The sequence below is a fragment of the Lynx rufus genome, unplaced genomic scaffold (genome assembly GCF_022079265.1).
Source record: "Lynx rufus isolate CCGP_SWC_20201006 ecotype Redwood Valley unplaced genomic scaffold, mLynRuf1.p SCAF_9, whole genome shotgun sequence".
NCBI lineage: Eukaryota > Metazoa > Chordata > Mammalia > Carnivora > Felidae > Lynx > Lynx rufus.
The window spans coordinates 53,747,920-53,775,622 of NW_025814897.1; the positions used below are offsets into that span (position 1 = coordinate 53,747,920).

Genomic DNA, 27,703 nt, shown 5'->3' on the forward strand with positions numbered 1-27,703 from the left:
AAGAGCGGCTAATGGCTGGTGTGGTCACTGAAGCGGGGACCATGTTAGGGGAAGAGTTGTGTTTGCAGCTCGTGCAGGCCTCATCATTTCATTAATGGGCTAAGCTTCTGCCAGAAATGTTGGCTTGAATGCCAAGCTCTGCAGAGGAGAACAAATGTACCGTTTGGCCCCTCTTCCAAGCGGACACTGAGTTAGACTGTCTTCCACACAAAGTTCAGCCCGCTTCCCTGCCAACTTCTCCCCTGCTCCTTTGGCACAGACCTCCCTAACCCCTGGCCAGCTGGCTCTTCCCGTGACACCCACCGCTCCCAGGGAAATAAGCGTCATTTGTGAAACTGCCCTGGTGGGATAGAAAGAAGACGACTTTAATAATCCCACCCGAGGGTTCTCATCAACCAGAGGCCCCAGAAAGCGAGAGCAGATCCAGAGTCTACAGAGAGGCCTTTCCTGGAGGTTCCGTCCTCCTCGAAACTCCCCTCACACGCCCCACCCACTTTTCCAGGTGGACCTTCAGAAGCAATGACTACTGCCTGGAGGTAGTCCTTTCAGCAGTGCCTTCGTCCCCGCCCGGACCATCTTCCGAGAGCGTGGGATTGGTTTTGCTGGTTCCTGGGTCCCTGTCAGACTTATTGTGTCTGAGGAATGGGGCCGTGACGCCAAGGGCCTCTTGCTAAACTTGGCGCCCTCCCGGCTTGCTCGCTAACAGCGCAGATTTATAGATTCAACCTCGAGGGCGCCTCGGAGACTGCTTCCACCCGAAGCCTGGGCCCAGGCGCTCGCAGAACGGGAAATACCTTTATAGGCCTCGGGATAGGAATTGCTGAGTCGTTTCCTGTCAAATTGGAAAGCTCTCTGGATCTAGGGAATTACCATAGTAGCCTAATGGGCCAGAATAATCCTTCTGAGGTTCTGAGATGTGAGGCTAGTCATGAAAATATATCACTATTATTATTTTTATGATTTTTAATTACCAGGAACTCCAACGGGTCATGCTTTAACCATTGTTAAGTAGTGTGCAGAGACTGCAAGAGAAGATTCTTTGCCTTCGTTTGGCTTTATTAATTCTCCACTTTGTTCTGTTTCTTTTCTTGTTTTATTTTGGTTTTGTTTCTATGTTTTGACCACTTATGTCCGTATACACGTATGTGTATATTCTTGAACCAGTAAGATTATAGAGGAAATAGCAAGAGATGTGTACCAAGAAAGAGTGATTCCAATGTAAATCCCTCCACTTACCCTGTGTGATCTTGGGCAAGTTATTCAACCTCTCTGTGCTTTAATTTCCTCCTCTGTGAAATGGGGATAGTAATGCTATCTACCTCAAAGAATTGTGGCTAAAGTTAAATGACATAATGTATATAGAAGGTTTAATAGCAAAATATGGCCCAGAAGAAGGACTACCTCAATACTGGTTGTTATTATTGTTGTTGCTCTTGTTGTTCTCATAACTCTGTTTTTTAGCAAATGATTGCTCCTCGCTTCTGACTTTCTGATTTCTCATTTAGGCCAGTAAGTTGAAATCCCTTTTCAAAACCTATAAAGTAAAAGAACTGTCTTGATAAGCTGGTCCTCAAACAGACATTCTGTTCCCAGAAGGTAGCCGTTTGTATGGTCTCTGTCCGTTTGTGTCTGACCCTTAACATCCGCAGGCCAGGCTTCCCAGTCTTTTGCACCAAAGTCAAATATTTGGGGTTATGAAATTTAATTCGTAAATGAACGAAAAGCTTGTCTGAATCATAAATGAATAAAGTAAAAGCACCTCTGACCAGTCTGCCCACGTCACACTGCTGAATATCCTGACAGGATGGAAAAGTAACTTCTTGCCACCAGTTTACAGTTCACACAGTCCTTTCAAATCCTCGGTGTCCTCATTAGCGACCGAGGTGTCGATAGTTTTGACATGGGAATTTCAGAGGAGATACAGGACTTGACATGTGTCATGGAACCATGACGTAGGGCCTCAGAGGCCGGATGCCAGGTTCCTTCCTGTGGAGCATAGATAGGGCTTCCTCATGAGCTCCTTCCAGGAGGAAGCTGACCACACCCATCACAGCGCCCCCTGCCAGGACACCACTGTCCCCTACAGTTGCAAGAGGAGTGGAATCTCCTGCCTTCCTAAAATAAAAGATCCAACGACTTTTTCATAACGTTGGACCAACCTTTGCCTACTCTCCTTTTGTTTTTTCTGTGCAGTGCTTTCTGGAAGATTAGAGGTCTCTGTTAACTTTGTGTAGCCCCGTAGCTAAAGCTTTGATTTAGGAAAATCAGCCGCAGGAACAAATATTGGCTTCAGAATCAGACAGACGCGCCTTCAGATTCCTCTCTGGCAGGGTTAACTGTATGATTTGGCTTAAATTATTTGCCTCTGTGAGCCTCAATTTCCTCATCTGTACCTCGCTGGGTTATGGAAGAAACTGAATCTGATATTATATGTAAAGCACTTCCTAGAGTGAGGGCACAGAGCAGGTCACCCATAATGTTATTCTCCTTTCTCTCTTCCTGGTTTGATCTCTTGAGACCACTTTGACCTTAGGCTCTAATAGCCCAGCAGGGGTTGCTTGGCTGTGAGCTACAGCTATATAGTTCACCCACTACATGAGGAGAATCTGTGCAAAGCTCCCACATGTAATTTTGAATAGTCGTTGAAATGTTTGCCCTCTGGAAAGTGAGGTTTGAAAGTTTGTGTCAGTCACAAGAACTTTGGCAAGATGATAAAATCTGATGGAATTTAAGTGCAAAATAAATTCTCTTTTAAATTAAGGAATCTCTTTTAGTCCCACATTCATGTTAAGACTGTATTATGAAGTGGTAAACAGTATTAGTTTATTTGACAAAGATTTCTTGAGGACCTATGTGCTAAGCACTGTTCTAGGAGGTGGATACACAGAAGTGAACAAAACAACGTCTTGTCCGCTAACTGGTGTAGTTATTACAGACGTAGCAGGCACGGGGCACCATGCTAACACTTGATAAATATTTCTTTCTTTTTTTTTTTTTTTTCTTTAAGTAAACTCCACTCCCAACTTGGGGCTTGAACTCACAACCCTGAGATCAAGAGGTCACATGCTGGGTCTTGAACTCACAACCCTGAGATCAAGAGTCACATGCTCTACCGACCGAGCCAGCCAGGCACCCGTCTTACTTATTTCTTACTCCATCACCCCAACAAACCAAGAAGTTAGAGATTTGTATCCACCTTTTACAGGCAAGGGAACTGAGCCTCTGACTGGTAAACAGCCAGCCACCCATAGAGCCGGGAACCCAGGTCTACCAGTTGCTAAAATCCTTCCTCTTTACTGTATCAAGTGGCCTGTCCTCAGGAGATCTGTGTCCTCTTACCAAGCCCTTCTACTACAAAGTGTAGTGGTTCACTTAAAGAAGCCTCACCTTTGCTGATCAGATGTTCACCTGTGTTCCCTTTGCTTTGTGTCACAGTGGACTGCATGGACCCCACGTGTTCAGGCCGGGGTGTCTGCGTGAGAGGCGAGTGCCACTGTTCCGTGGGATGGGGAGGCACCAACTGTGAGACGCCCAGAGCCACGTGCTTGGACCAGTGTTCAGGCCACGGAACCTTCTTCCCAGACACCGGCCTTTGCAGCTGTGACCCAAGCTGGACTGGACATGACTGTTCCATTGGTGAGTGTGGGGAGAAGGGCACAGCGTGGCTGGAGGAAGGGGCTTTCCGCTGTAACATGTTCACGGTTCGTGCCCTATTCTCTGTCAGTATTAGTGGTCTGACCCTATTCTCTGTCATGTATTAGTGGGGTGACCCACATCTCTGCGTGCTTTTCTTCTTTCCCTGAACTCCATCCTTCGGCACCCGTACTTTTAGATGGGCAGAGGATTCAGAAACTAATCTTCACATCGCTTAAACCCAGAGTCAAACCCTTGCCCTATAACCATGTGAATTACAGTAATAGATTGAAATCTCATCTCCCATGTTATGGTGGTCATCCCTAGAGGCAGGGCCATGGGGAACAGCATGCCTGGTGAGATCTGCAGGGATGGGGCTTTAAAGGACTCAGGTCCCAGCTGCCGAACCCTTTAGTTTCACCCGTTCTTCAGAACGAAGTCTGAACTCCGTGTAGTATTTAAGGTTTTCTGTGACCTAGTCCCTGCCTGCCACTGTGGCCAGATCCCCTGCTAGCCCGTAAGTTCCATGACGATAACAAACATGTCTATTCACCCTACATGCCCAGGACTCAGCACAGGCCTGGCTCACTACAGCTGCTCAATGAATATTGATGAGTGGATAATGAATGCATGATTAAATGTGTTTTTGGTTTTACTGTTTGGTTCATATACACAGGGTTTATACATCTAACCTCCAAAGGATAATTCTATTGGCACCCTTCTGTCTGTAAGCACTTTATGATTTTTTAGACCCTTGGGGTGCCTGGGTGGCTCAATCAATTAAGCATAGACCCTCTCAAAATGATGATTAAATGGCAATTTGTGAATTACCTAGCACAGTTTTGGTACATGGCAGGTGTGTTCACTTTTAATATCTAATTTAAACAGTGGACACATGGGGCGCCTGGGTGGCTCAGTCAGCGGAGTGTCTGACTCTTGATTTCAGCTCAGGTCATTATCTCATGATTTGTGAGTTCAAGCCCTGCTTCAGGCTCCACGCTATCAGCGGAGGGACTCTCTCTCTCTCTCTCCCTCTCTCTCTGCCCCTCCCCTGCTCACTCTCTCTGTCTCAAAAATAAAGAAACTTTAAAAAATAAACAGTGGATGGGGTGCCTGGGTGGCGCAGTCGGTTAAGCGTCCGACTTCAGCCAGGTCACGATCTCGCGGTCCGTGAGTTCGAGCCCCGCGTCGGGCTCTGGGCTGATGGCTCAGAGCCTGGAGCCTGTTTCCGATTCTGTGTCTCCCTCTCTCTCTGCCCCTCCCCTGTTCATGTTCTGTCTCTCTCTGTCCCAAAAATAAATAAAACGTTGAAAAAAAAAATTAAAAAAAAAAAATAAACAGTGGACACGTGAAAACCCCGTGAGAAAGGGATCATCGCCCCTGTGTGACTGATTTACAGAATACTTTACTCAATGAATACTTTTGGACACCTACTGTGTACTAGGGACTCTTCTAATCAGAGATATAAAGAGATAAGAAAGTCCCCATCTTTGTCACACTTGCATTGAAGGACCAAGGGAGTGGAGATGACAAAGAAACAAATGAAGAGAAATAAACTGATGGAGAAGCTCAGGCACAGAAAATTTTTAAGTAATCCTACCCAAGGACACACAGCTAAAAAGTGGCAGCATCTCTAGCTATGGTTTTTGTTTTTGTTTTTGTTTTTGTTTTTTTACTTAAATCGCTTTCTCTACCACACCACACTGTTTAAATGAAGGGAAGCCCAAATGAGCTTATCATGTTGTGTGTTAGCAGTCCCCTTTGTGATCAGGAAAGATGGTTGAGGACCTTTGGCAAAAATGAGATCCATGCAGCCTTTGTGCCTCTGGAATACTTTGAACTACTTTGCCCCCTTGAATGGAGAATTGATGTTCAGTATGCAGTCTAAACTGGACTTTTTATCCTCGTTTGCAAAGCTCGTGTTAAGACGTGATTGCAAACGCAGATGCGCAGGGTCTTAAGAATAATTCTTTTTATATAGCTCTGTTTATAGCGATATAATAAATGGTCCTCTCAAAGCTACACTGGGTTGTATTGTTTGTTATGTGGCCACAAAGCTAATTTATGATGGGTATATAAGTTTCCATGCATTGTTAATCCCTGATGAAACACCACAGCCTTTCACAGAGGTAGGTGTAACTTTGAGTGAGATCACTAAGTATTCTTCAGTTGGTCCCATAAAAGGAGACAGTAGACCCACTGGAAGGGACTTTAAATAGAATCGTGAGAGTTTGTCTTCCTCCACCGTGTGTACATCGCTCCCCATAACTGGTGTCAGTTGTGTGTGGCCTCTTGCGCATGGTAAGAGGAGTGATGAGAAGCGTCCCTGATCCCAGCAAACCTTGGTCCAAACGCCAACCCCCCTACGTACTAGTTCTAGCTTCGGGCAAGTTCCTTCACCTCCCTACGCTGTAAAATGGAGGTGGTTAACAGGACCTACCTTCTGGGGTTACTATTTGGAAAATTATTATGTGGTGAATTGTTTAAGATGTTATTAAAAACTCACTTATCGGGGCGCCTGGGTGGCGCAGTTGGTTAAGCATCCGACTTCAGCCAGGTCATGATCTCGCGGTCCATGAGTTCGAGCCCCGCGTCAGGCTCTGGGCTGATGGCTCAGAGCCTGGAGCCTGTTTCCGATTCTGTGTCTCCCTCTCTCTCTGCCCCTCCCCCGTTCATGCTCTGTCTCTCTCTGTCCCAAAAATTAAAAAAAAAAAAAAAACTCACTTATCATGCTACTCAGCTCGTAATATGGGCTCAGTAAATGTTAGCTGCTATTACAATTATGATTAAAACAGCCATTGATGAGAGCCCTCGATATTAACGAAGACATTTGATAGAGGCAAGAAGAAATATGCCCTTTTAGAAAAGTGGATTATAGTTTGTAAATCTCTAACCTGCAGCTGACTGAAACAGTGTCACGACTGCCACCAGGCCAGGAATTTCAAAAATGGCTTCAAAAGTACCGTCTCCCCTGGCGATAGCAAATAACAATTTGTGTTTGCCGAGTACTTCACAGCATACAGAGATATTTCTCTGTCTCTGTCTCTGTCTCTCTCTCATACACACACACACACACACACACACACATAGGACAACAGCCCCGTAGGCAGGGTGGCCAGCTATGACATCATCCCCATTCTTACCTTGAGGCTCAGGGGGTTGCAGACTTGCCTAAGGCACTCTGGTGCCCTATGAGGCTGGCAGCCCAAGTTCAGCCTGGGAGCCCAGGCCCAGCCCGCTTCCTGGTATTCTGTGCTGCCTCTCCACAGGCCACTGTTCCTCCTCAGCGGTCACCTCCCCTCCAGAAGCCAGTCTGAAGTCTAGTGGAAGCACTTTGAAGGTGGTTTTCTCTCTTGCAACCCTGCTTTGTATAGGCAGTACCTGCCTGAGCGCAGTCCTGGCTCTGCCATGTGCTAACTGGATGACCTTGGCAAGGTACTGGCTTTTCTTGACTTCAGCTTCCTTATCTGAAAATGGGATAATAACAGTGTCTACCTCAAAGGTTATGTGACCATTAAATTATACAATGTGTGCACGCACATAGAAGAGTGCCTAGATAGAGTGAGCACTTGGTATCTTTCTCCTACCTCCCTTCCAAGGGCACTTGCACTGAGTGGAAGCTGTTTGAAAGCTGTTGAGTGTTGGCCATGAAGCAAAGCAAGAGATGCCTTATTGACTGGGTGGTGCTGGAGCTGAGGGACTGCCTTTGTGCTAGGGGAATTAACTACATGGTGGTGGGACAGGCACTGGACTTTCAGAAAATCTGCTCCCCGCTAGTACGATGGCTGCAGCAAGTTGCAGTTAGTTTCCTTCAAGGTGTTGCAGGACTCTTTACCACAGTATGTGGGATTCATTGTCTTGCTCCCTCAAAGAACGAAGAGGTGGACACAAAATGAGCATCGCATCGGCAAAATTTTATTAGAGTATAAGATCAGGAAGAAAGAATAGTAGGAAAGCTCTCTTTACAGAGGGGGGACGTTAGGACGTGAATGCCTGTGACAGTAGGCAAGGGTCCTTGTCATAAGGTTTTGGTCAGCCTTCCCCTACCCCCTGTTCCCTCTCAGGTCCCACCCTTGTTGGCCTAATAGCTCTAGGTGCTGGGTGGTCCATTCCTGATTGGCTCAGTTCCACTGTATGAGTGGTGGCCTAAGGCCATGCTTGGGTCTTTTGTCAAATTCCTGCGGGAAGCCTGAGGGGGAATGGGGGAGATCTGTTACATTCTTAAGAGGAACCTTGTGCTTGAGGAAGTTTGCTGTGGTCAGACACTCCCAGCATTATTCCAAAATAGATGTTTTTCTCCACCCAGGAACCTCAGGTCCTAATGTTCCCCTCTGGGCCTACTGAATTCTGTCTTCTTCTATCATAAAGGTAAAATCACCTACAGGATTGTTGTAAGGATTGTTGTAAGGATTCAGTGACAAAGTGTAGGTATGGTGGTCGGCACGGTGTCTGGCCCAAGTCAGACACCTGTCGAGAGGCAGCTCTCCTCGTATGGTGTTATTTGCCCTGGTACGGCCAGGCTGGCACAGATACTGCCCAGAGCCTTCCCATCGGGAGCCGCAGGCCTGCAGCCCGTCCTAAGTGCTCCTCATAGCGTCGGCACGAACTATGGGTTGTGAAGTTGGCAGAAATCACCAAATGGCCCTCATAGGAAGGAAGAGATGTCTCACTGGCCCAGAGAATGAGACTTAATGAAAGCATCTGAAATCGACACGCCCCGCACTCCACGACCAGCCTGTGATGAAATGTGAGCCAACAAAGTTCCCCAGCACTTTGGTTACTGTTTGTGGAAACAGTGAAGTCCGATTTTGCACAAGTATTTACTCAGGCCCCTGAGTTCCCAGTAGCTTGGCTTCCAATCTCATGTCAGAAATTCCTCCCCAAATCTTGCCTCATTCAAGTGATCTTCCTTCCTGACAAACAGTATAAGATAATTGTTGGGACGAATTATCCCTCAGGCCCACCCTCAGCACACCTGTGTCCTCAACTCCGGGCGCAGCAGGACTTGGCTTCTCTGGTCTCTGGGGGATGGTGGTAGTGGTGATGGTGATGGTGATTGCCAGTGCTGTGGTTTAACAGAGGGTTAAAGAGCTGGGAAGATGAAATGACTTGTCCAGAGTAAATCAGTTTAGCCGTGGCAGAGTGTGAATTAAAGCTAAGTCCTCAGCTCTTGCCTCAAGCCCCCTTTCCATCCAAAGGTGTTTCCTTATCAGTGATCTTATCTTTTTTCCTGATAAGCCACAGGATGCAGCATCACTTAAAGAGCCACCATTTCTTAGGGCTTACCATGTACCAAACCAATTGAACTAAGTGTATTACAACCATTATCTTAATTAAGGTTCTACAAACCCCTGTGGAAGAAAGTATTACTAGTTCCATTTTCCAGGTAAGGAAACTGAAGCTCAGAAAAGTTCAATTCCTTGCCAGTTTCCCCCCACTGGTGAGTGGCAGAGTCCAGATTCACACCGGATATGGCCCTAGGGCCTCTGCCAAGCTCTGTGGCATACTGAGCAATGTATTATCATCGAGCCTTTCTCTTGCCAAGCGTGATCTCCATGAGGTCAGGGTTTGCCAGTATCCCTAGTGCAGGGCCTGTCTTGGGTTAGGTTCTCGATGATTACTCGATGACTTACCCAGTGACACATCAAAGAAAAAGCTATTGGCTCTGCCCAGGAAGATTCCAGCACACTACCAGTCTAATCTGTTCTCTCAGGACCCTCCTCCCCACCCCAGTGTGCCCCCACACCGCCATACACACACACACACACACACACACACACACACACACACACACACACGCATGCACTAAGGGCTAAAACCAAATCCCTGGGCTCCTTCTTTGTCTCTTTCCAGACCTAGCTCATGTTAGTTTCGTGTGCCGTGCAGGCCGGCCAGAACCCCTCCTGGACAGGAGCTGGCATCATGTCACCTCCTTCAGGCCATCTTCCCCAGGGAGCAGCCACGCTGGGCTGGATGCCTCATCAGCTTTTGCATAAAATGGGCCCACTCAGCAGCCTTGCTGAGCAGAATGACTCTCCCACCTCCCCCATATGCTTTAGCTGGCTTTTCATCCTCTTGACTTTGAGCTGCCTTAGAAAAGGGAAGGAATTTAACCTCTCTGAGACCGTCCTTACAATTGGAAGAGTCTACCTTTCTTTCAGAGCCTCAGTTCTTCTAAAGAGGATTTCAAGCTCTGTGACATTTTCCAGGATACCGTTTCAAATGTGGTCACTTAGACTCATCGTTTGCCCCTCTGTTGGCTCTCCCTTGGGTCTTCCTTCCCCTCCACCCCAGCCCAGTAGCCTCCGTCCTCAGCTTCATAAATTCATTCATCATTTCCACTGCTCTGTGAGCCCTCTCCAATCTTATCTTCCATAAATGACTTTTATTTGAGAGGGTCCTCTCACTGCATTTTATCCCTTTGGGTTGCTGGCTCATAGAAGCGATACATGGCAGAGATTCTGCCTGTGAAATGCCCATGCTGGTGGTTTATGATTCTTATCATTTCACTGCAATTGAGTTTCATGGAAGAACAGGTAGAGATCTTTTAGAGATTCTGTGGTACAGGTTTGGAGGTAGCATATGCGGTCAGAAAGAATTGCATGGGATTTAGAGTGGGACCAAGCTAGAGCTTTAAGACTGAGCTTATCCAAAGAATATGGCTAATGGTACCTGCTTTGCAGGGTTGTTTTTTAAATTAGCTTTAATGCATATGTATAATATGCCTAGCATGGTGCTGGCACTCAGTAAGCAGTCAATAAATAGTGTGTTTTTAAAATGCATGATTAAATCTAAATTATCCAAATAGTCCCTTAGACTCTTGCAAATTTAAGTCTGAGGACAGTTTATGTAGTGAAGGTTTAGAGCCATACCTGGATTTGAGTCTATGTAGCCTTGAACAACTTTGCTTTCTCTCAGAGGCTCAGTTTCCTTGTGGTTTCTGACTCTTTACCACCAGCTGCCATCACTGGTCATTGAGTCTAGATGAAGTTATTAATGTGCTGACATATTTATCCCCAAACAACAGCACAAGGGCCAAACAGCATTAGCATCAGCTTCCATAATGAGCTTTCTGAGCTCAATTCCAGAGTGGAATACAGCCTCACAGAGAGAGCATCCCAGAACAGCTCCAGATCTGCACCTGCCCCTGACAGGCACAGATATCCACCTCATTCACTTATGACCCTTTTAGGCCTCCCTGTGTGCTGGGCGCTGTTCTGGGCACCCAGGATGAGGGAACCTCACCCACTCGGGAAGTGACACCTAGTTAAGTGGTGTGATAAGAGCTCTGACTGAGGTATGTGCATGGGGTTTGGGAGCACAAGGGCAGGAGCAGTGAGCTCAGCCAGAAGATGGTGGGGCCAGAAGCTGAGACAGTCTTTCCCAGGGAGGAGACTTGTGAGCCAGAACATGAGAGGGGCAGGGGAAGTGCAGGCAGATGGAACAGCATGTGCGAAGTACACAGATATGCAGGAGTGGCCTCTGGAAAATCTTTTCTCTGAGCGGAGACTCAGAGCTCTGGGGCGGTGGAGCCGGCGGGGGAGGGGGGGGTGTTAATTGGGCCAGAAAGGTAGGCAGGGTCCAAACCTGGGGTCTACTGAATGCCTTGCTGCAAATCTCGGATTAAAAAAACTTCCAATGCACAGTGAAGATTTCTCTCTCAGACTCCATGTCAGGGCTCGCTCTTTAGTTCTCTCAGCCCACCCTGGCCTAGGTTCCTTCGCTTAGGGCGGACCTTTTAGAATTCAAACTCAGATCCTCTGAGCTGCCAGTTGCCTCTCTATTACTCTCTTCCCCTCCCAAAAAGACAAGCTAACCACGAAGCATAGTTAACAACAAATATGACTGGAAAGATAGGGAACAGAGATGCTTTGTTATCAAATTAAGTCACAGTTGACAGCAAAATAAGCCCAGTGTTTAAAAAATAATAATAATAAGTCGAAAGTAGTAACAGGTTAAAAAAATTAAAGCTCTATATATAGCATTTGCATTAGTGCTAAATTTTGAAAATGGTAATTCAATTTTATTTACGAGGCAAATATAATTACATTTAAATTTGAGGGAACAGAATTTGATTCTTATTAATGACAGAAAGACTGAGTGAGATGCTTTAATGCCAGAGAAATTGTCTTCTGTTCATGGATGGGAGAGAAAATTACATTCAGCGCGGAGCATTCTCCCCGCTACAGGTCTCGTGTGTATAGCTGGAATTGTTCTCTCTCTGAGAAGCATTAGCTTCTCAGCCCAGAAAGCACAGCACCGACATCCAATTAAACATCAAAAGGAAATGATCAGGCCGGGCTATTTCTGTATAGGTATGTTACAGGAAGAGGAACCCGAGGTTAGAATTTCAGCCGAGGAATAATATCCATTGAGACTTGACATTTCCTGTACCCCTTCCCAACAGCAAGTGGTAGCCTGGAATCAAAGTTCAGAATAATAAATATCTGAGAGATTGACACTGAGGCAGAGAAGGAAGAGAAGGCGTTGGAAGGAAGCAGAGAAGAGCCCACCAGTTGTCTGGGAAGTAGCATGCAGTTTCAGACACAATGAGATGGTCAGCTCCTAACATTTAATCAAAGACTGGGAAATTGGGCCCAGACAGGCGTAGTACTAAATAGTGCCAGAGCTAAAGGTTGATAAACCAGGAGCTGGCAGCTTTGTAATTTAGTAGAATTTCCCCTGACAGCCCCAGAACATTTTCTATCAGAATTGGAGCTCTTCAATATGTAAATATAAGCCCTCCTGAAACTGGGCTTCAGAATCAGGTTTCTGTTTGGACGCCCAAGCCGATGGCTTGTACACAATCTCCGGTTGTCTTCCTGAATCAAACCACTGGTATATAACTTGTAATTTTAAAATAATAACTGCTCTCTGAATGGAGATTTTATTTACGTTTTACAGAGCTTCTTCATGTATATGCTTCATGATTTATTCAGACAACAAATAAGAATCTTGTGACACTGCAGATGGTATTGTTCCCAGGGAATCAGGGTTCAGAGAGCCTGGGGGACTTGCCCAGAGACACTCTGGGAAAACAAGGATTCAAATCCAGCCATCTCGGACTTCAGAGCCCGTATTTATCCTCTACATAACTGTGCCATTGGCCATTTCCAAGGTTTATGCTGATCCCTTTGATGACTCAGGTATGAGGTTCACAAGGTATCAGTTCATTGGATACCAGTGCCAAGAACCATGTAAACTGGCAATACTACAAGGGTTTGAGGAAAAGAGTCATTGCTTTCAGCCGGGGTGATCAGGGGGCTTCTTGGAGGATAGCAGGATTTAAGGTGGGTGATGGAGGTGGGTTTGAGTTGGCAGAGATAGAAGGAAGAGACAAGCACCTTGCAGCATCCCATTGTAGAAGTCAGAGATTTGCAACATGCACAAAGATGCGACAGCACATGGCATTTCCAGGGAAGACCTGTAGTTGGGAGTGGCTTTGCTTAGGATATTGGTGGCAGTAGTGAGAGGGAGAAGAGGTGAGCGAAGTTAGCAGGCATCCAGTCGTGAATGGCCTCGGAAGAGTTTAGGTTTTATCCGTCGGTGGGAGCCACTGAAAAGTTTTAAGCAGAGGTGTGACATGTGAGGTTTGATTTTGGAAAGCATACTCTAACACTGGCATGCAGTTGGAGGCGCCAGGAGGACATCTAGGTGGATATGTCCAGGAGCCAGTTAGACAGGTGGGCACGTGATCGGGTGGAGAGATGGGCCTTTCATAAAGGATAGCAGGGCCGGGGGTCTCTGGGAAGAGGAGCGAACATCACTGTCTCTTCAGTTCATCCAGTTGGGCCCTTTTGTGGGGTGTAGGTAGTGTTCCAGCCCTGGCCAAAACCCCACATCCTGGGCATGTTCTGTGGCTTCTGTGCTCACCAGCCCTTTCCTGCCTTGTTATCCTTCTGCAAAGTCAGACCCTATTTGGAGGCCTCCCCCAAGCTCAGTTTGAACTCCTCCAATCAGGACACCTGATACCCTCCAATTAAGATGAATGGCAGTGGCTTACTACTTCCTGTGATAGGTGCTTCATGAAGCTTGAAATTCTGGTCCTGGGGGAATAGGTGTGGAGCGTGCTATGCACCAACATCCTGGAATCTACTTTCCTGCTTGGTTTGAAAGCTTCCCGAGCTCCTCTGGTGAGGTGAAAGGCCATGTGGTTTCCAAGGCTCGTTAGCTTTCCTCCAACTAGATCTGTGGGATGGAGCGGTGGCTGGGAGCAGCGCTGACCCTCTGGTGATAGAGATGGAAGTTGAAAAGCACGGGAGAGTGGCTTGGGTTTGACCTCAATGTCAAGGGAACACTAATTACTGTAAGGAAGTCAAAGGCTCCTTTCCTGTACCTTCCTCCCCTTCTGGCTGCTTCTTGAAACCTGCACTGAGACTAAAAAGCCATCTTCCCAATTTAGTGAGAAAAGGAGGAAGGGGGGGTGCTACATCGAAACCCTTTTGTTCAAAATATAGAGATATCTGTCTACGGGAAAGAAAGGTACCTTGTAATTACCCTACTGTGTGCTGGACATGGTGGTAGCTTGGTGCTCCTTTACACATATGGGTAGACTTCAGTTCCTTGAGCCTAGAGATAATTTAATATAATTTCTGAATCCCCAGCCTCTAGGAGTATCTGGCACATAGTAGGTGCCCAGTATGTTTTTAAATCAAGTTCAGGATTCTGGCAGCTAGGTATCATTATTGTCATTTTCTAAATGACAAAGAGAAGGCTCAGAGGGGTGCTACGTTTGTTTCCCATAGCTGGGAAGTAGCAGAGGAGGCCCTTATACTAGCTTCTGTGAATCCCAGCCTCTGTTCTGTGCAAAATGGTAGAACTTTGATGCAGTCAAAAGATACATTTCCTGTGTAAGACTCACTGGGGAATGTAGAGATCAATCTGGTGACAGCAGGGCTCTGGAGGCAAGACAGACTAATTACCCTGATAAAGAAAGGTTCGTGTCAAGTGCTTTGGGAAGGCAGGAGGTGAAACTCTTGCCAGATGGAACACTAGAAGGAGGCTTCAAAGAGGAGGAGCCAGAACTCAAAGCCAATGTAGAGTTGAACGTTTGAAGATTGAGGTAAAAGGGGAACCCAGACCACAGAAACAGCTTGTACAGAGGCACAGAGGAGGGGCCACAGTGTGTGGTAAGGCCCGGCTGCCATTTGTCTAGCTGGCCCCTTACGTGACTATTTCCTAAGTCAGCCATTAAGTTCTTGCTCAAACACTGACACGCATGTCCCTGTGGGATGACAGACAAGGCACACCTCTCTTCCGGCCCTTCATTTTCCTGTCTACAGAATGGCTAGAGCATCTCTGAAGTGTCTTCTTATGCTCTCATCACAAAAACTGGTCCTCTAAGTTTTTCTCCTTGTTTTCTCTCTTACCCCTAAACCCACCTGAGGGAAATGCCCTGGTCAGAAGCAGGCCACTTCCTGCCCAGCTCCAACACCCTCCTTCTCCATCATTTTCCCCTAGTCCCATGGTCCTTCACCTCCAGCTGTTCTCCTTCATCACTCACAGCTCCCTTGTCTCTACCTCTGTCCATATCCACCTTGCAAAACCCAGCCCATCCCAGCCACTCACCATCCCTCAGCTTACAGCCTGCTTCTGAGCACTGGAAGCCAAACCACCTCATGCTCATGATCTTTAGCCCCTCCTGGGCCCTTCCAGCTGCATCCTTCTTATACTTTGGGAGTTATTGCTCTTGTTCCCCAAAAGGGCTCTTTAAATGTCCACCTCTATCTGTCAGCAGATTCCGACCTCACTGAGAACATTGAAGCCATTGGTGAAGTGCTTTACCATTATCCTGGCCTGTCCCTTAAACAGGTCCTGGCCTACATATCCCTCCCCAGAAGATGAGGTGCCCACAAAGAGCTGTCCCTCAGATTTTGCTCCAAATCTAGTCCTCTCTAGCTGCTCAGAGGTGCCTCGGTTGTTCACATCATCCTCTTGCTCTCCCCAGAATCATTAAACTCTCCCTTCTCCTGGATCTTTCTAGCACATAAACATGATATAGTTGCCATACAGTGTTTACTCTATAAAAGATGTGTATGATACTAGGCACATTGTAAGGTGTCCATTTAAGCCTCACAGATGAACCTGAGATATTAGTGTATAAACCCTATTTTGCAGAAGAGAAAGCTGAGGCACAGAAAGGTGAAGTGACTTGTCCAAGTCACACAATTGGATGGCTGGATGCATGGATGATAGCTGGATGGATGGATGGATGGATGGATGGATGAGTGATGGATAGATGGATGATGGATGGGCGGACGTATAGATGGATAGATGGATGATAGATGTATGGATGGACAGATGGATGGATGGATGGATGGATGGATGGATGGACAGACAGGCTGATGGCCTAGTGACTGGATAGATGATTAGATGATTGGGTGGATTGTATAGATGGATGGACAGAAGGGCATATGGAAGGTGAACAAACAGATAAACAGACAAACAAAAGGAAAAGTACTTAATATGGTAAACACTGGGTCAGGGTGAGGAAGGAGACTCTGACTGATCTCAGAGATCCTGTATTCTAGCTGGGGCAATGATCTAATATGTAACTAACAGTCATTGAAATGTGTCACATTACAACTGAGGTTTCACCTCAACTTGGTCACACAAGTCACAGGCCAAAGAGCTGTGTTAATCATAGCCACCTGTCATTCTAGCTAAGTTACCTTTGAGCCAGTCACTTAATCCCTCCAAGCTGTTTCCCCAGCTATGATACAGTAATGAAAATATCATTGCAGGGCCATTGTGAGGATTTAATGAGATATTATTTGTGGGCCACCGGCAAGGCTTCTACATTTTCTCCTTATTTCTGCTTCAATAGCGTGGCTTAGATTTAACGTGTACCAGAATTTCAGAGAAATTCCTGAGCTGTGCACTAATTCCGAAGAGCTAGTGATAAAACAGAAAATCCTAGCAGGAATCATTTAAAATTATTTAACCCTCTATTAAAATTTCTTAAGGGCATTCTAAGAACCTCAAGGCCTAAGCAAAATAGAACAATTTTCCCTATTATCCCTTTTAGTGCTAAATACGGACTTATTAAAGGACTTTCCAGGAGGTCACATGGGGCCAAGACTCTGTTTCACCTGCCTCTGTTCCTTGCTCAGCAGGAAAGCCCACAGATCCTTGGGCGGCGACCCTTGCATTCCTCGCTTGTGGCAATTTTGAGCATCTTTCCAAGTCGCAGAAATTTTATGAGAAAAATATATGTAAGTCTGTCCCTTTAGGGGAACGCCACAGCTTCCCGTACCAGCTATTTTAATGAACAGGATTGTAAAATAAGTCCAGACAAATTAAAACATAGCTGTGCTAGGTCCCAGGCCTCATCCAGGCTCGTATAGGGATTAACATTTAATGAGAGGAGCCTGGAGCAGCTTTTTCCCTTATGTATACACTTTGGGGCACAATTAACCAATAGCCAAACCTGCTATCTTTCCCTACCCTTTTCACTTCTTCCTCATGTGCCTACTCACTTCCACGTCATGGAAGGAGAATGGGTGTGACATGGGAAGCAGTAGGAAGAAAGGTGTGCATGAGAGTGTAAGGACTGAGGCCCTTTAAGATTACAGAGTTCTCAGTCAGAGATTGCAGCTGAGTTTCTAAGAAAGTTAGGCACAAAGGGGACTGAGCCCCTGTGCAAATATATCTAACTAAATAACTCTTGTACAATATGACCCTGAGACAGAGTCAAGCCCAAGTAATTTAACACCTCTTCCGTGAAGTTTTGTTTTTTTGGGGGGTTTTTTGGGTGTTTTTTATTCATCTGTTTTTTCAACAAATATTTGTTGAAATCTCATGTTGTGCCATGCCTGGTGTTTGCTGCGGGGGAACCAAGATGAGAAAAAGCTAAAGCCTGCCATTAGGTGAGCTGTTGGTCTGGAGAAAAGACAGGCATGTACAGGGGTGAGGCAAGGCAGTGGTGCAGAAGGGAAGAGCTATAGGCATGGCTTTCCCTCAGAGAAGAGCTAATGTGTTCTTGGGCCTGGCCTGGTTCATCTCCAAGATCCTGTATGCTTCAGTCAAGAACTTTACAGGCTTAGAATCAAAATTGTAAGACAGCTTGAGATTTTCATGTGATTTCAAGAGGAAGCCAAGGCTGTAAATACAAACGGCTTCTTCCTGGGTTTCAATGGTATTGGCCAATGGTGCCATGCAAGGTAACTAGAGAAAGCATACCTAAATTTTGAGGCTGATCACTACAAAAGCTAATATTTTGCTCTTCAAGAAGATGCTCCTCTTCAAGAAGTACAGCTCTGATGACACAAGAGGTCTTCAGTCCTCATCAATGAGTTGTGTTCATAGCACAGCTTACCCAGGGCCTTCCACATGCACCCTTTTCTTCCATTATCACCACTCAACCAGTGGGGGACCATTATTACTCTCCTCATTTGGGGAGTGCAGAAGTATGACCCAGATTAAATAATTCTCTGAGGACTCTACAAGGACCCAAGGAAGCTGGGGAGTCAGAATCGGAGCCCAAGTCTACCCTACGGATTGTGTTCTCCATAGTACTTCAAAGGATTCCTCTCAGATCCCAGCCCCTCCAGCTATCAGCCAGAAAGCTCTGATGTGTATCAGGTGAAGGTCAACAGGAACTTATCAAATGCTCACTTGTATTGGATATGTCACAGAGTCAGAATTCACATCCGATGCTCTGACGTCAGTCCTGTGCATATGCTACTAGACATCATTTTCTTTCTCACAAAAGTACATGTGAGCACAATTTATTATACCCTGACTACGTGCCAGACGCTATGCTAGAAGTTTTACTTCTGCACATGTGAACTCATGTAACTGATATCAGTTATGTCTGTCTGCCATGCTAGAATGTCAACTCCTTGAGGTCAGGAAAGAACCATGCCTGGCACGGTCACCATCAGATCCCATTGCTGTAGGATTGGCATGTAGTGGGCACATGAGAGAGGAGACAAGTGAGAGCAGTTCCTACACCACCCCTGTCCAGTGGTTAGTGTCATCCCTGGCTTACAAGCAAGGAAACTGGGATTGGAGAGGAGCCATGACCCACATTTCACAGAATCCCACTTACATCACATAAAGGATAGATGAGCTGTCAAAGCACATTCTTCAGTGCCATCCTATTTGGTTTCCAGCAACCACTCTGGGAAGTTATATGTTTTCATGTCAAAGCGAAAATCAAGAAGGAAAACGAAAGCAGTTCCTTTTATATCAAGGACAAAAAAAAAAAAGAGAGAGAGAGAGAGAGAAACATAAGAAAAATCACAACAGGACCTACAACTTGAGACCAAATGATAAAGTAGCATCTCTGGTTTCTGCTCCCATCAGGAGTCAGTGAGTCTCCCACGCAGGCGGAGAGGCCATCTGCAGAGGGGAACCTGAACACTGACAGGCTGTGTTCCCATCAGTTAGCATCCCATAAACATCAAGGTCACCCTGTTCAGGCCCCTTGCATTAAGACGTGTAAGAGCCCACAACCCAGCTTGTAAAAGGCTGATGGAGAGGGGCCCAACCACCAGGCAACCTCAGCTTCATGCCAGGAGAGCATGTCTGGTGTAAAATGGTGAGGAAATGCTGCATTTGGATGGGCAGCCCAGCAGTCTCCAGATGACAAAAGTGAGACTGGGAAATTCTGTGGAGGGGATCTCATTTCATTTCACATATATCCAGGGGCTGACTTGGATGTAACAAAAGATAAGCAACAGGGCCAGGAAAGGAGACAGACCCGCTGGAAGAACCAGGAGGTTCCTGCAGAGGAGAGCCTGCCTCTTTGCTGATCAGTTTCCTTAATCTTAAAATGTCTGTCTTGCATATTGCCCTGAGAATTGTCCAAACAAGGAAGAAGCACCAGGGGAACCGCATGACCTTGTAGAATTCACTCATACTGTCTGGGTCTCAGTAGCCTCACCTCTAAGAAAGATAGTAGCTGGGTGTTCTGACAGCATTGTTGTTGAGGTTAAATGAGAAATTGCATATGAAGAGTGCTTTCTAAACTCTAAAACCTGATATAAGTGTTAGTTATTAAGCCAAAAATGGCTCTCCCACACATTACCTCATTTGATCTAACACCACCCCTGTGAGATGGTGAAATGGGAATTTTTTTATGCCTGTTTCACAGACACAGAAAGCGAGGCTCAATGAATTTCATAACCTGCAACCTGCAGATCACCCAGCCAATAAGTGACAAAACAAGAGTGGACCCCAAATCTATCTGATCCTAAAATTCATGGTTTTTTATTTACTGTGTATAAGCAAGAAGGTGCAGCAGTAATAGCTGTAGATTATTTGGATACCCTTTGGATTCCAACATCAGTTTGTGCTTTGTCTGGATTGTGATCTCCCAGAGGATGGAGATTATGTCTAGTTTTTCTCTGTATTCCTGACACAGCCACAGTCTTCAGCGCATAGTAGGCATGCATGCAGTACTATCTGAAGAATGAATGATCAGTGTGAATTTATTGATACATACTATATATCAGGCACCCTCCGAAGGGATGCTGTCACCACCCCCATTTTACAGAAGAAGAAAGCGAAATTCAGCAATGGAATAGGTAGCCTGAGGTCACATAACTGGCAGAACATATATTTGGAATCCCATCTGATTCTAAGTCTTATTTATTTATTTATATATGTATATATGTTTACTTATATGTGTGTATATATATACATATGTGTGTGTGTGTGTGTATAATGTTTATTTACTTTTTGAGAGGCAGAGAGAGACAGAACGCAAGCAGGGGAGGGGCAGAGAGAGAGAGAGAGAGAGAGGGAGACACAGAATCTGAAGCAGGCTCCAGGCTCCGAGCTGTCAGCACAGAGCCCGACGCGAAGCTGAAACTCACAGACCACACAATCGTGACCTGAGCCGAAGTTGACACGCTTAACTGATTAAGCCACCCATGTGCCCCTTGTATTTAGTTCTTAAACATTGTAGCCATTGCATTGTAGGTTGATATGAAAGGTCTAAGCCTCTGCGATCTAATTTTGATTTAGCTCCTTTTTCAAAAATAGCTAGACTCTTAGTAGCTTCTAAACCAGAATACAGCTTGGAAGATTCCAAGCTGTCGTGGGCAAATGCAGCGTGACACAGTGCCAGTTAATTTAGTTGGAAAAAGAATAAAAGCGTTGGGATTTTCATTTGAAGACCGTGGGGCCTCGAGGCCCAGACTCCAGGCAGGGTCTCCATCACAGTGCTGGCAGAGAGCATCAGTGGCCACAGCTGCTCAACCAGTTTCCTAAAACCTGTTTCCGAGACTTCACAACCTCTGCCTGTGTAACTGTGAGGCTGCCACTGGCCCCCAGCCGAAGCGGCTTGTGAATCGGGCCGTGTGTGTTTCGTGCCGACTCACAGGCCTTTTGCGAAGGGCTGGGCAACCCCTCTCTGGCTGTGAGATGGTCCCCCAACTCTTTGCTTTGGATCAGAAGGGCCACTGAGGTGGTGCTTGGAGTGGGAGTGACAGGGCAGTGTGTGGAGCATGGAGCACAGGTGGCAGAAGCACAGAGCCACCCCCTAGAAAACGCGCCGGGGTGCGGGGCACTGGCCTCCCTTTCACCCCACCTCGATCGCAGTTAAGGCCAGAATGAAATGCAGACCCCAGGCCCCCTGCACGTGCCCAAGCCAAATCCACGAGCACTTCACTTGGTGATGGGGGACTCGTCCTCACTTTGTTTTCACACATAACCAGTTTTTAATTAAATTTGACTTTTCCTCACATCTGTTTGGAAGGCCCGTCCCCGTTGGAGGTGGCAAGCACAAGAGCAGGGACAGGCTGGCAATAGGGGAAAGCAAACAGAGCAGAGCCCTGCAATCCGCCCTATTTTGGTAGGGAAACAGGTCAGAACAGGCTTTTGCCCAGAGAATTGTTCTCATCTGCGGGTCACTGTTCAGGGAGATTCGACTCCCGAGCCTCACAGGAGACGAGGTGGGTAGCCAAGTGTGACCCTTGTTCCCAACAATGACCGGCTCAAAATGTGTTTTGTTTTTCTCCCCTCCCTCCCCTTCGGCTCTCCCCCCTTCCCCCGCGCCCCCCTCCCCCCTCCTCCCCCCTCCCCCATCCCCCTCCTCCTTCCTCCCCCCTCCCCCTCCTCCTTCCTCCCCCCTCCCCCTCCTCCCCCCTCATCCCCCTCCCCCTCCCCCTCCTCCCCCCCTTCGCCCCCCCTCCCCCCTCCCCCCTCCCCCCTCCCCCCTCCCCCCCTCCCCCCTCCCCCCTCCCCCCTCCCCCCTCCCCCCCTCCCCCCTCCCCCCTCCCCCCTCCCCCCCCTCCTCCCCACAGAGATCTGTGCTGCCGACTGTGGCGGCCACGGAGTCTGCGTGGGGGGCACCTGCCGCTGCGAGGAAGGCTGGATGGGGGCGGCCTGCGACCAGCGGGCCTGCCACCCGCGCTGTGCGGAGCACGGGACGTGCCGCGACGGCAAGTGCGAGTGCAGCCCCGGCTGGAACGGCGAACACTGCACCATCGGTATGGCGGGCCCAGGCCCGGGACCTGCTGCGGGACTTGCTGCGGGTGGCACGCTGCCTCTGTCCGCATGTGGGAGCTGGGCAAAACGTCCTTTCATCTGGCGACATTATGGTTGGCCTTTCCCAGCATCAGTTGGACTTAAGCTCACCACTGGCCATCTTTAACCTTTTCCCTCCCAGTCTGCATTTCCCAGATGTCTGTTAGCTGGTTCGCGTGCCTCGCTATTTACCCTTCCTGGGCCGGACGCGGTAGGCCTCTGTATTAAGAAGCCGGGGGTCAGGAATAAGGCACATGACTACTACCACTTAGCAGCTAGCTGTGGGCTGTCCCAGTGCCTCTTTGAGCCTCAGTTTGCTCACCTATAAAATGGGGATCATACTGCATATAAAGAGCATAGCACAGGCTGGCCCATGGTACAGTGCTCAGTAAGTGTGGCCGTTATTATCAAATTCATGATCTGGTTGGGAGCGCTTGGGCTTAGCTCTGAGGCCCCCACACCCCCTGGCCACCTAGGCCAGAGCTCTGAGAGAGGCCTGGAATCCTGGGGAAAGCTTCCCACGGGCCCCGGCACCACTTCTGCCTCCCATTGGGCCTGGCTCCGTCCCTCCCTCCCCTGTCCTTACTTCCATCCAGTCTGCATTGGTCTCCTCTGTCCTCTCCTGGGGCTCCTCCCATGGCTCCTGCTGAAGCAGCACCGTTGGCAGCTCTCGGCACAAGCTCATCACTCCCCTCCCTTCTTCCTGCCTTTCCTGCTGCTTTTGTTGATTTTAAACACAGCCAGACGTTTTGCTTGGTTTGTTATCCTGGAAAGAGCACTCGCCAAAAGCTCTTTATTGAATCAACTGGTTTGTGTGTGTGTTTTAACTTCTTCCCCTTCCATTTTTTTCAAAAGGAGGGTCTGTGATCAGATGGTGAGCACATGGCTTTGGAAGGCAGGATTCCGGGTGTCTCTCTGACTCTGAAAGTCACCTCTTGGGTCTTACAGAACCTGGGAGACAAGCCCCAGATCTTTTGGGGGACAAAGAAATTTTGAGCAAATGGAGCCACTGCTCTCATTTTTCTTGGGCTCCATTCCTTTTGTTTTGTGATCTGAAATTAGTCTGTATTCATCATTCCCCACCCCCACAGCATCACTCTGTTTATAAATGGCTGTGGGATTCCTTGCACTTATTAATAAGAATGGCTTCTGATTTTTTATTATTTACAATGTGCCGAGCATGTGCTAAGGGCTCTAGCTGCATTATTTCATACTCCTGCTCCCAACAGTCACCCTGTGAAGACACACATATTATTTCTTCCTTTTCAGGGACCTGAGGCTTAAGGTCACTTAGCTTTTAAGAAGTAGAACTGGAACTTGAGGCTTGGTTTTCTGAGCCTTGGTGCCCAGGCTCCTCACCAGCTGCTTGCTGTGCAGTCTTCAAGGCAAAGCCCAAATTTGCATCTGGCTCACCTCCTTCCCAGAGGCTGTGCCTTCTCATTATGAGTTGCAAACCTGGTTTGCCTACCCCGTACTCTTAACAGAGCCATCCTGGAGCCGACGGCAGCCCTTCCTGCTTTGTCCCTAGCAGAGGGTGCCACAGTGCACGGTGCTTTGTCCCTAGCAGAGACTGCACACTTCTGGGTGGCTTCCTCATATCAATGTCATCCTACCTTACAATGGTCCTGGATGTCCCTTGATGAGAAGTGGCCCTAGTCACCCACGGGGCCCTCTTCCTTAAACCCCACTTTCCCTACACCCTCACTTTCACCATAACTGGGGACAGGTTGATCTTTCAGTCTGCCAGCCCAGAAGGGGGCCCGTCCCTCTTAAAACCAAAATCAGAGCCCAGAGAGAACGCATTCTGTTTTCTATCACTTGCTTACAGAGTCCTCAACTCACCATACCAAGTTCCAACAAGTTTATGGATGTCAGACTTTCATAAGATAAGAGCATCTCATCTTAGTCAAACGATGATGAGGGATTTCAGGAAGTTCTCCCTCAGCTCAATCACAGATGATTCATGACAGGGCTGGTGGGCAGGCTGTGCTGTGTCTAGTGTCTTATAGATGTACATCAGCCTGGCCTGAAGAATTTCCCATTTGTTTTGATGCCAGAAAGTCAAACCATCCCACCCCACTCCCACCTGCCCTCTCCTCCCCTGCACACCCAAGTACCCATTGTCACTCTTTAAGAGCCAGCTCCTCTCTGGGATTGCAGATGCTTTTTCTCCTCCAGATAAGAAATGCTTCCAGGTAAATGCGCATGATTCAAGAGGGAGGCCGACAGTCCTAAATACCAGAAAAATGTCACAGGACATTGAAGAAGTAATGGACTAAGTCATAGTGGCTCAGATGAAAGGACGTTGGCTCAGAATTCTGTTACCTTTCATTTTGTGGTGAGCATTTCGTGTGTCTCTGTCTAATCTCCCTGCATGGCAGCTTTGCTCTCTGTGGGTCTCTGTCTGTGGCCAGCTGCATCCCCAGTGAAAACCCAACACCCTAGCGCTGAAGGAACCCTTCAGTAACCTTGTCCAGTGTAAGGGAAGGGGTAGGAGATGCAAATGAGGGAAACAGCAGCGGTGCCTTCGTTTTCCTTTTGGACTAGAAATGAGGAAAGACCCCTTTCTGATCATTGATGGTGACAAGAAGCGCTTCCTTCTGTTTCCAGGGAACTTCACTCCGTTTCAGGATCATTTAAGAAAAGACAAAAACTGTTGATGTGGAGAGTTAGAAATCCAAAGTGTTAAATGTTCTCTTGTTATCAGATTTCATTACTATACAGTAGGTCACTATAGCACAGCTAGCTCATGTGCTGGAGCTTAGTGATGTCCCATCCCAGAGAAAAAGCTGGGATCCACAACACTGATTCAGAGACCTCCATACAGTAGAAGCAAGAGCAGAGGGACTGTTTATTTACACACCACTGCCCTCCGTAAACAGGAAAGAATGATTTGATTACCTGCCAGCTGGCATTAAACAGTAAGACAAGTCTGGGCTCCTTATGGTCAAGTCCCCGGCAGAAGGATCTCTTCACCCCAGTGACATTTCCTGGGGCAGATTATTATAGTAGGAATTTATCTCTGTGCGGAGGCTTTGGTCCATCTTTTCTTTTATGGAACTACTTAATTTTTCTCAAAAGAGCTTGGTTTTCAGAACAAAAGGGAAATGGACAATGGCATCCTCTTTAATGACCATGTTTTTGTCAATAAGCAAGACTATTTCACATTGAATCCTAATTCCTTCTGTTAGGAACTGTCTGTCTCTCTTGGCGAAAGTCCCATGGGCAGACCACATGGCCACTGGGGGCTTCATTTTCTCCCTCTGGGGATCACAGAATGGGGGTGCCCGAGAAGGCCTCTGGAGGAATGGCGTTACAGCCTCCTCCTCTACTGCCCACAGACCTGCACACCCAGCATCCCAAAACTGAGTTACCCCAATCCTAAATATATCCCCCAAGTAAGAAGAGATTTTTCTTTCTCACTCTCACTCATCAATAACGCCCCCACTTGCATAGATGAAACCCAGTTTTCCTAATCCAGAAGTTAAGGTAAGATGAATTGATGCAGCCCTATTTCTCAAGTACGTGGTCAACCCAGAGCCATAAAAAGCCTATTTTGTGATGTCTCTTCCAGGAATTTTATGGGTCTCAAGTCCGGGCCTTGACCTCCCAATTCTGTAGAGAAAGCTAAAAATCATAGTTAAATTTGAGAAGGTGTCTAATTTTTTCCTATTTCTTTGAAACCAGTACTAACATTTTTGGTCACTTTTATGATAGTTGTTTTATTCACTTCAGTGCCCCCTTGTCTTTAAAGTCTCAAAACACATGTGGGAAATGCTAGCTTCTGATTACATTTGTAAAATTCCAACCTTGACCCCAAAGCTGTGATTGTTCAAGATGCCAGATACACAGAATTATTTACTAGGCTTCAGGAGAGCTGTCCAATCATATAAATCTGGATTCTTAAACAAATCCTCCTCTGGGAGTAAAGATCAAAATAATACTCAGATGATGCAATTACTCCAGTGAGCAAAGCCAGACTTCACGATGAAGAGAAATTATAAAGAAAGGCCACAAAATCTTCTGGAGTTCTTTGTCCACTGTTGGCTGATAGCTCTCAGGTTTCTTGTTTGTAATCAGACATTCCTTAACTGAGAGCTTATAAGAGACCGACAAAGTGTCAGTGCTTGTATGACAACCCTGTGCTTGTCCTTGAAAGCACTCTCTCACAACAGCACCCATGACCCGAGAGGACAGATGCTGGCAAGGACAAGAGAAAATGGACAGGCCTCTACCCCAAGTTATCAGAGCAAGAGCTTGGTTAGTCAATGGTTCTGGGGGATTTTAGCCCGCAGGTGGTAGAGGTAGGAAATGGAAGGAGGTTTAATGGGCTTTGTGCGTCCCTCTCGGGTTGGTGCCACTGGCCACTTACTCATTGACCCTTCATCCAAAGAGAGAAGGGGATTAACGTATCCAAGATCCTAACAAGAAGGTCTCTTCAGTGGTTTGTCAAACATCTAAAGAAGGTCACACGATCATAACCACCCTAACCATCACCTGCTATAATGACCCTTGTTTAATCTGGCCTGATGTGTATCAGCAGTACAACTGTTAGAGTCAGCAGGGGCTCCCGGAGAATAAGAATGAAAAGCCTCATGCCATGTTCTCCACAGCCTTTGACAGGGGGCCCCTGAGGCTTCTTGGGATTACCCTAAGAGAAACTTTTGGAAACTTATGTTGGTACAAGCGAGTCAAGGAAAGAGGTTTGCATGTTGGAGGCCATAGAAGTGCTAAAGGTATCTAAGCCCTCACAGACTCATGCCAAAGGCTCAGAGTCTGTATCATGAATAGCATTATGCCACCACTATCTCTAGTTTCTTGCAGAGTGACAGGAATAGAGACAGAGCATAAGAAACATTTCTCCTGAAGAGAAAGATGAAGGAATTTGGTGAAGTCCTGAATCCACCACGCGCAATGCAAACTCATGGACTTTGTACCTTCTTTTCTGAAAGTTACTGTTTGAAAATCGTGATGGATTCTTAAGTGACTACGTTCCAGGGCAAACGTACCAAGATTTTCAAACAATAGAAGCGTGAGCGACAGTATGGACTCCTGCATATCGCTTTCATAAATAAATGGCATTGGACTTCAGAGATCCCAGCTATCCTTTCCATTTTTAATAGTCAGAGACAAGGAAGCTTTGCTCTGTTCCCAGAAAACTTTGGGATTTGGTACTCACTGGCCATTATCAGCTTTTGGACGCACGGTGTGACTCAAGATCACTGGGTACGAAGGACAGAGTGGCTTGTGGAGCTGGAATTTGAAGTATCGAATGCCCACTTTTGTCTTCTGAAACCCACAGCATCGATTGCAACCTGAGTCTGCCTCAGTCATTTCCACTGCCTGTTCCTGCTCCTTCCCTCCTTTCCCCCCACTCCGTGTCCTGGGAAATTAGTAAGCATTTTTTAAAGATATTAGAAACATATTGACTTTTAAAAGAGGTCATTATTACTAAATTCTTCCTAAAAGTGAAATGGCAATAATAATAATAATAATAATAATAATAATAATAATAATAATAATGAAAGAAATGGCATTAGAAGAGAGTTCTCTGAAGTCAGCCCTTAGGCTTGGGAAGATTAAGCCGACAGAG

The 27,703-nt window shown here is 46.9% G+C and overlaps 1 protein-coding gene across 1 annotated transcript in view; it reads left to right on the forward strand.

Moving 5' to 3' along the window:
* The window catches only part of TENM4 (teneurin transmembrane protein 4), a 383,504-nt gene that overhangs the window by 241,604 nt on the left and 114,197 nt on the right, over positions 1–27,703 (forward strand). Inside the window, exons 11-12 of the mRNA XM_047071426.1 lie at positions 3,436–3,636; positions 21,888–22,073. Of these exons, the coding sequence (XP_046927382.1) occupies positions 3,436–3,636; positions 21,888–22,073 (387 nt within the window). The remainder of the gene's footprint in view (positions 1–3,435; positions 3,637–21,887; positions 22,074–27,703) is intronic.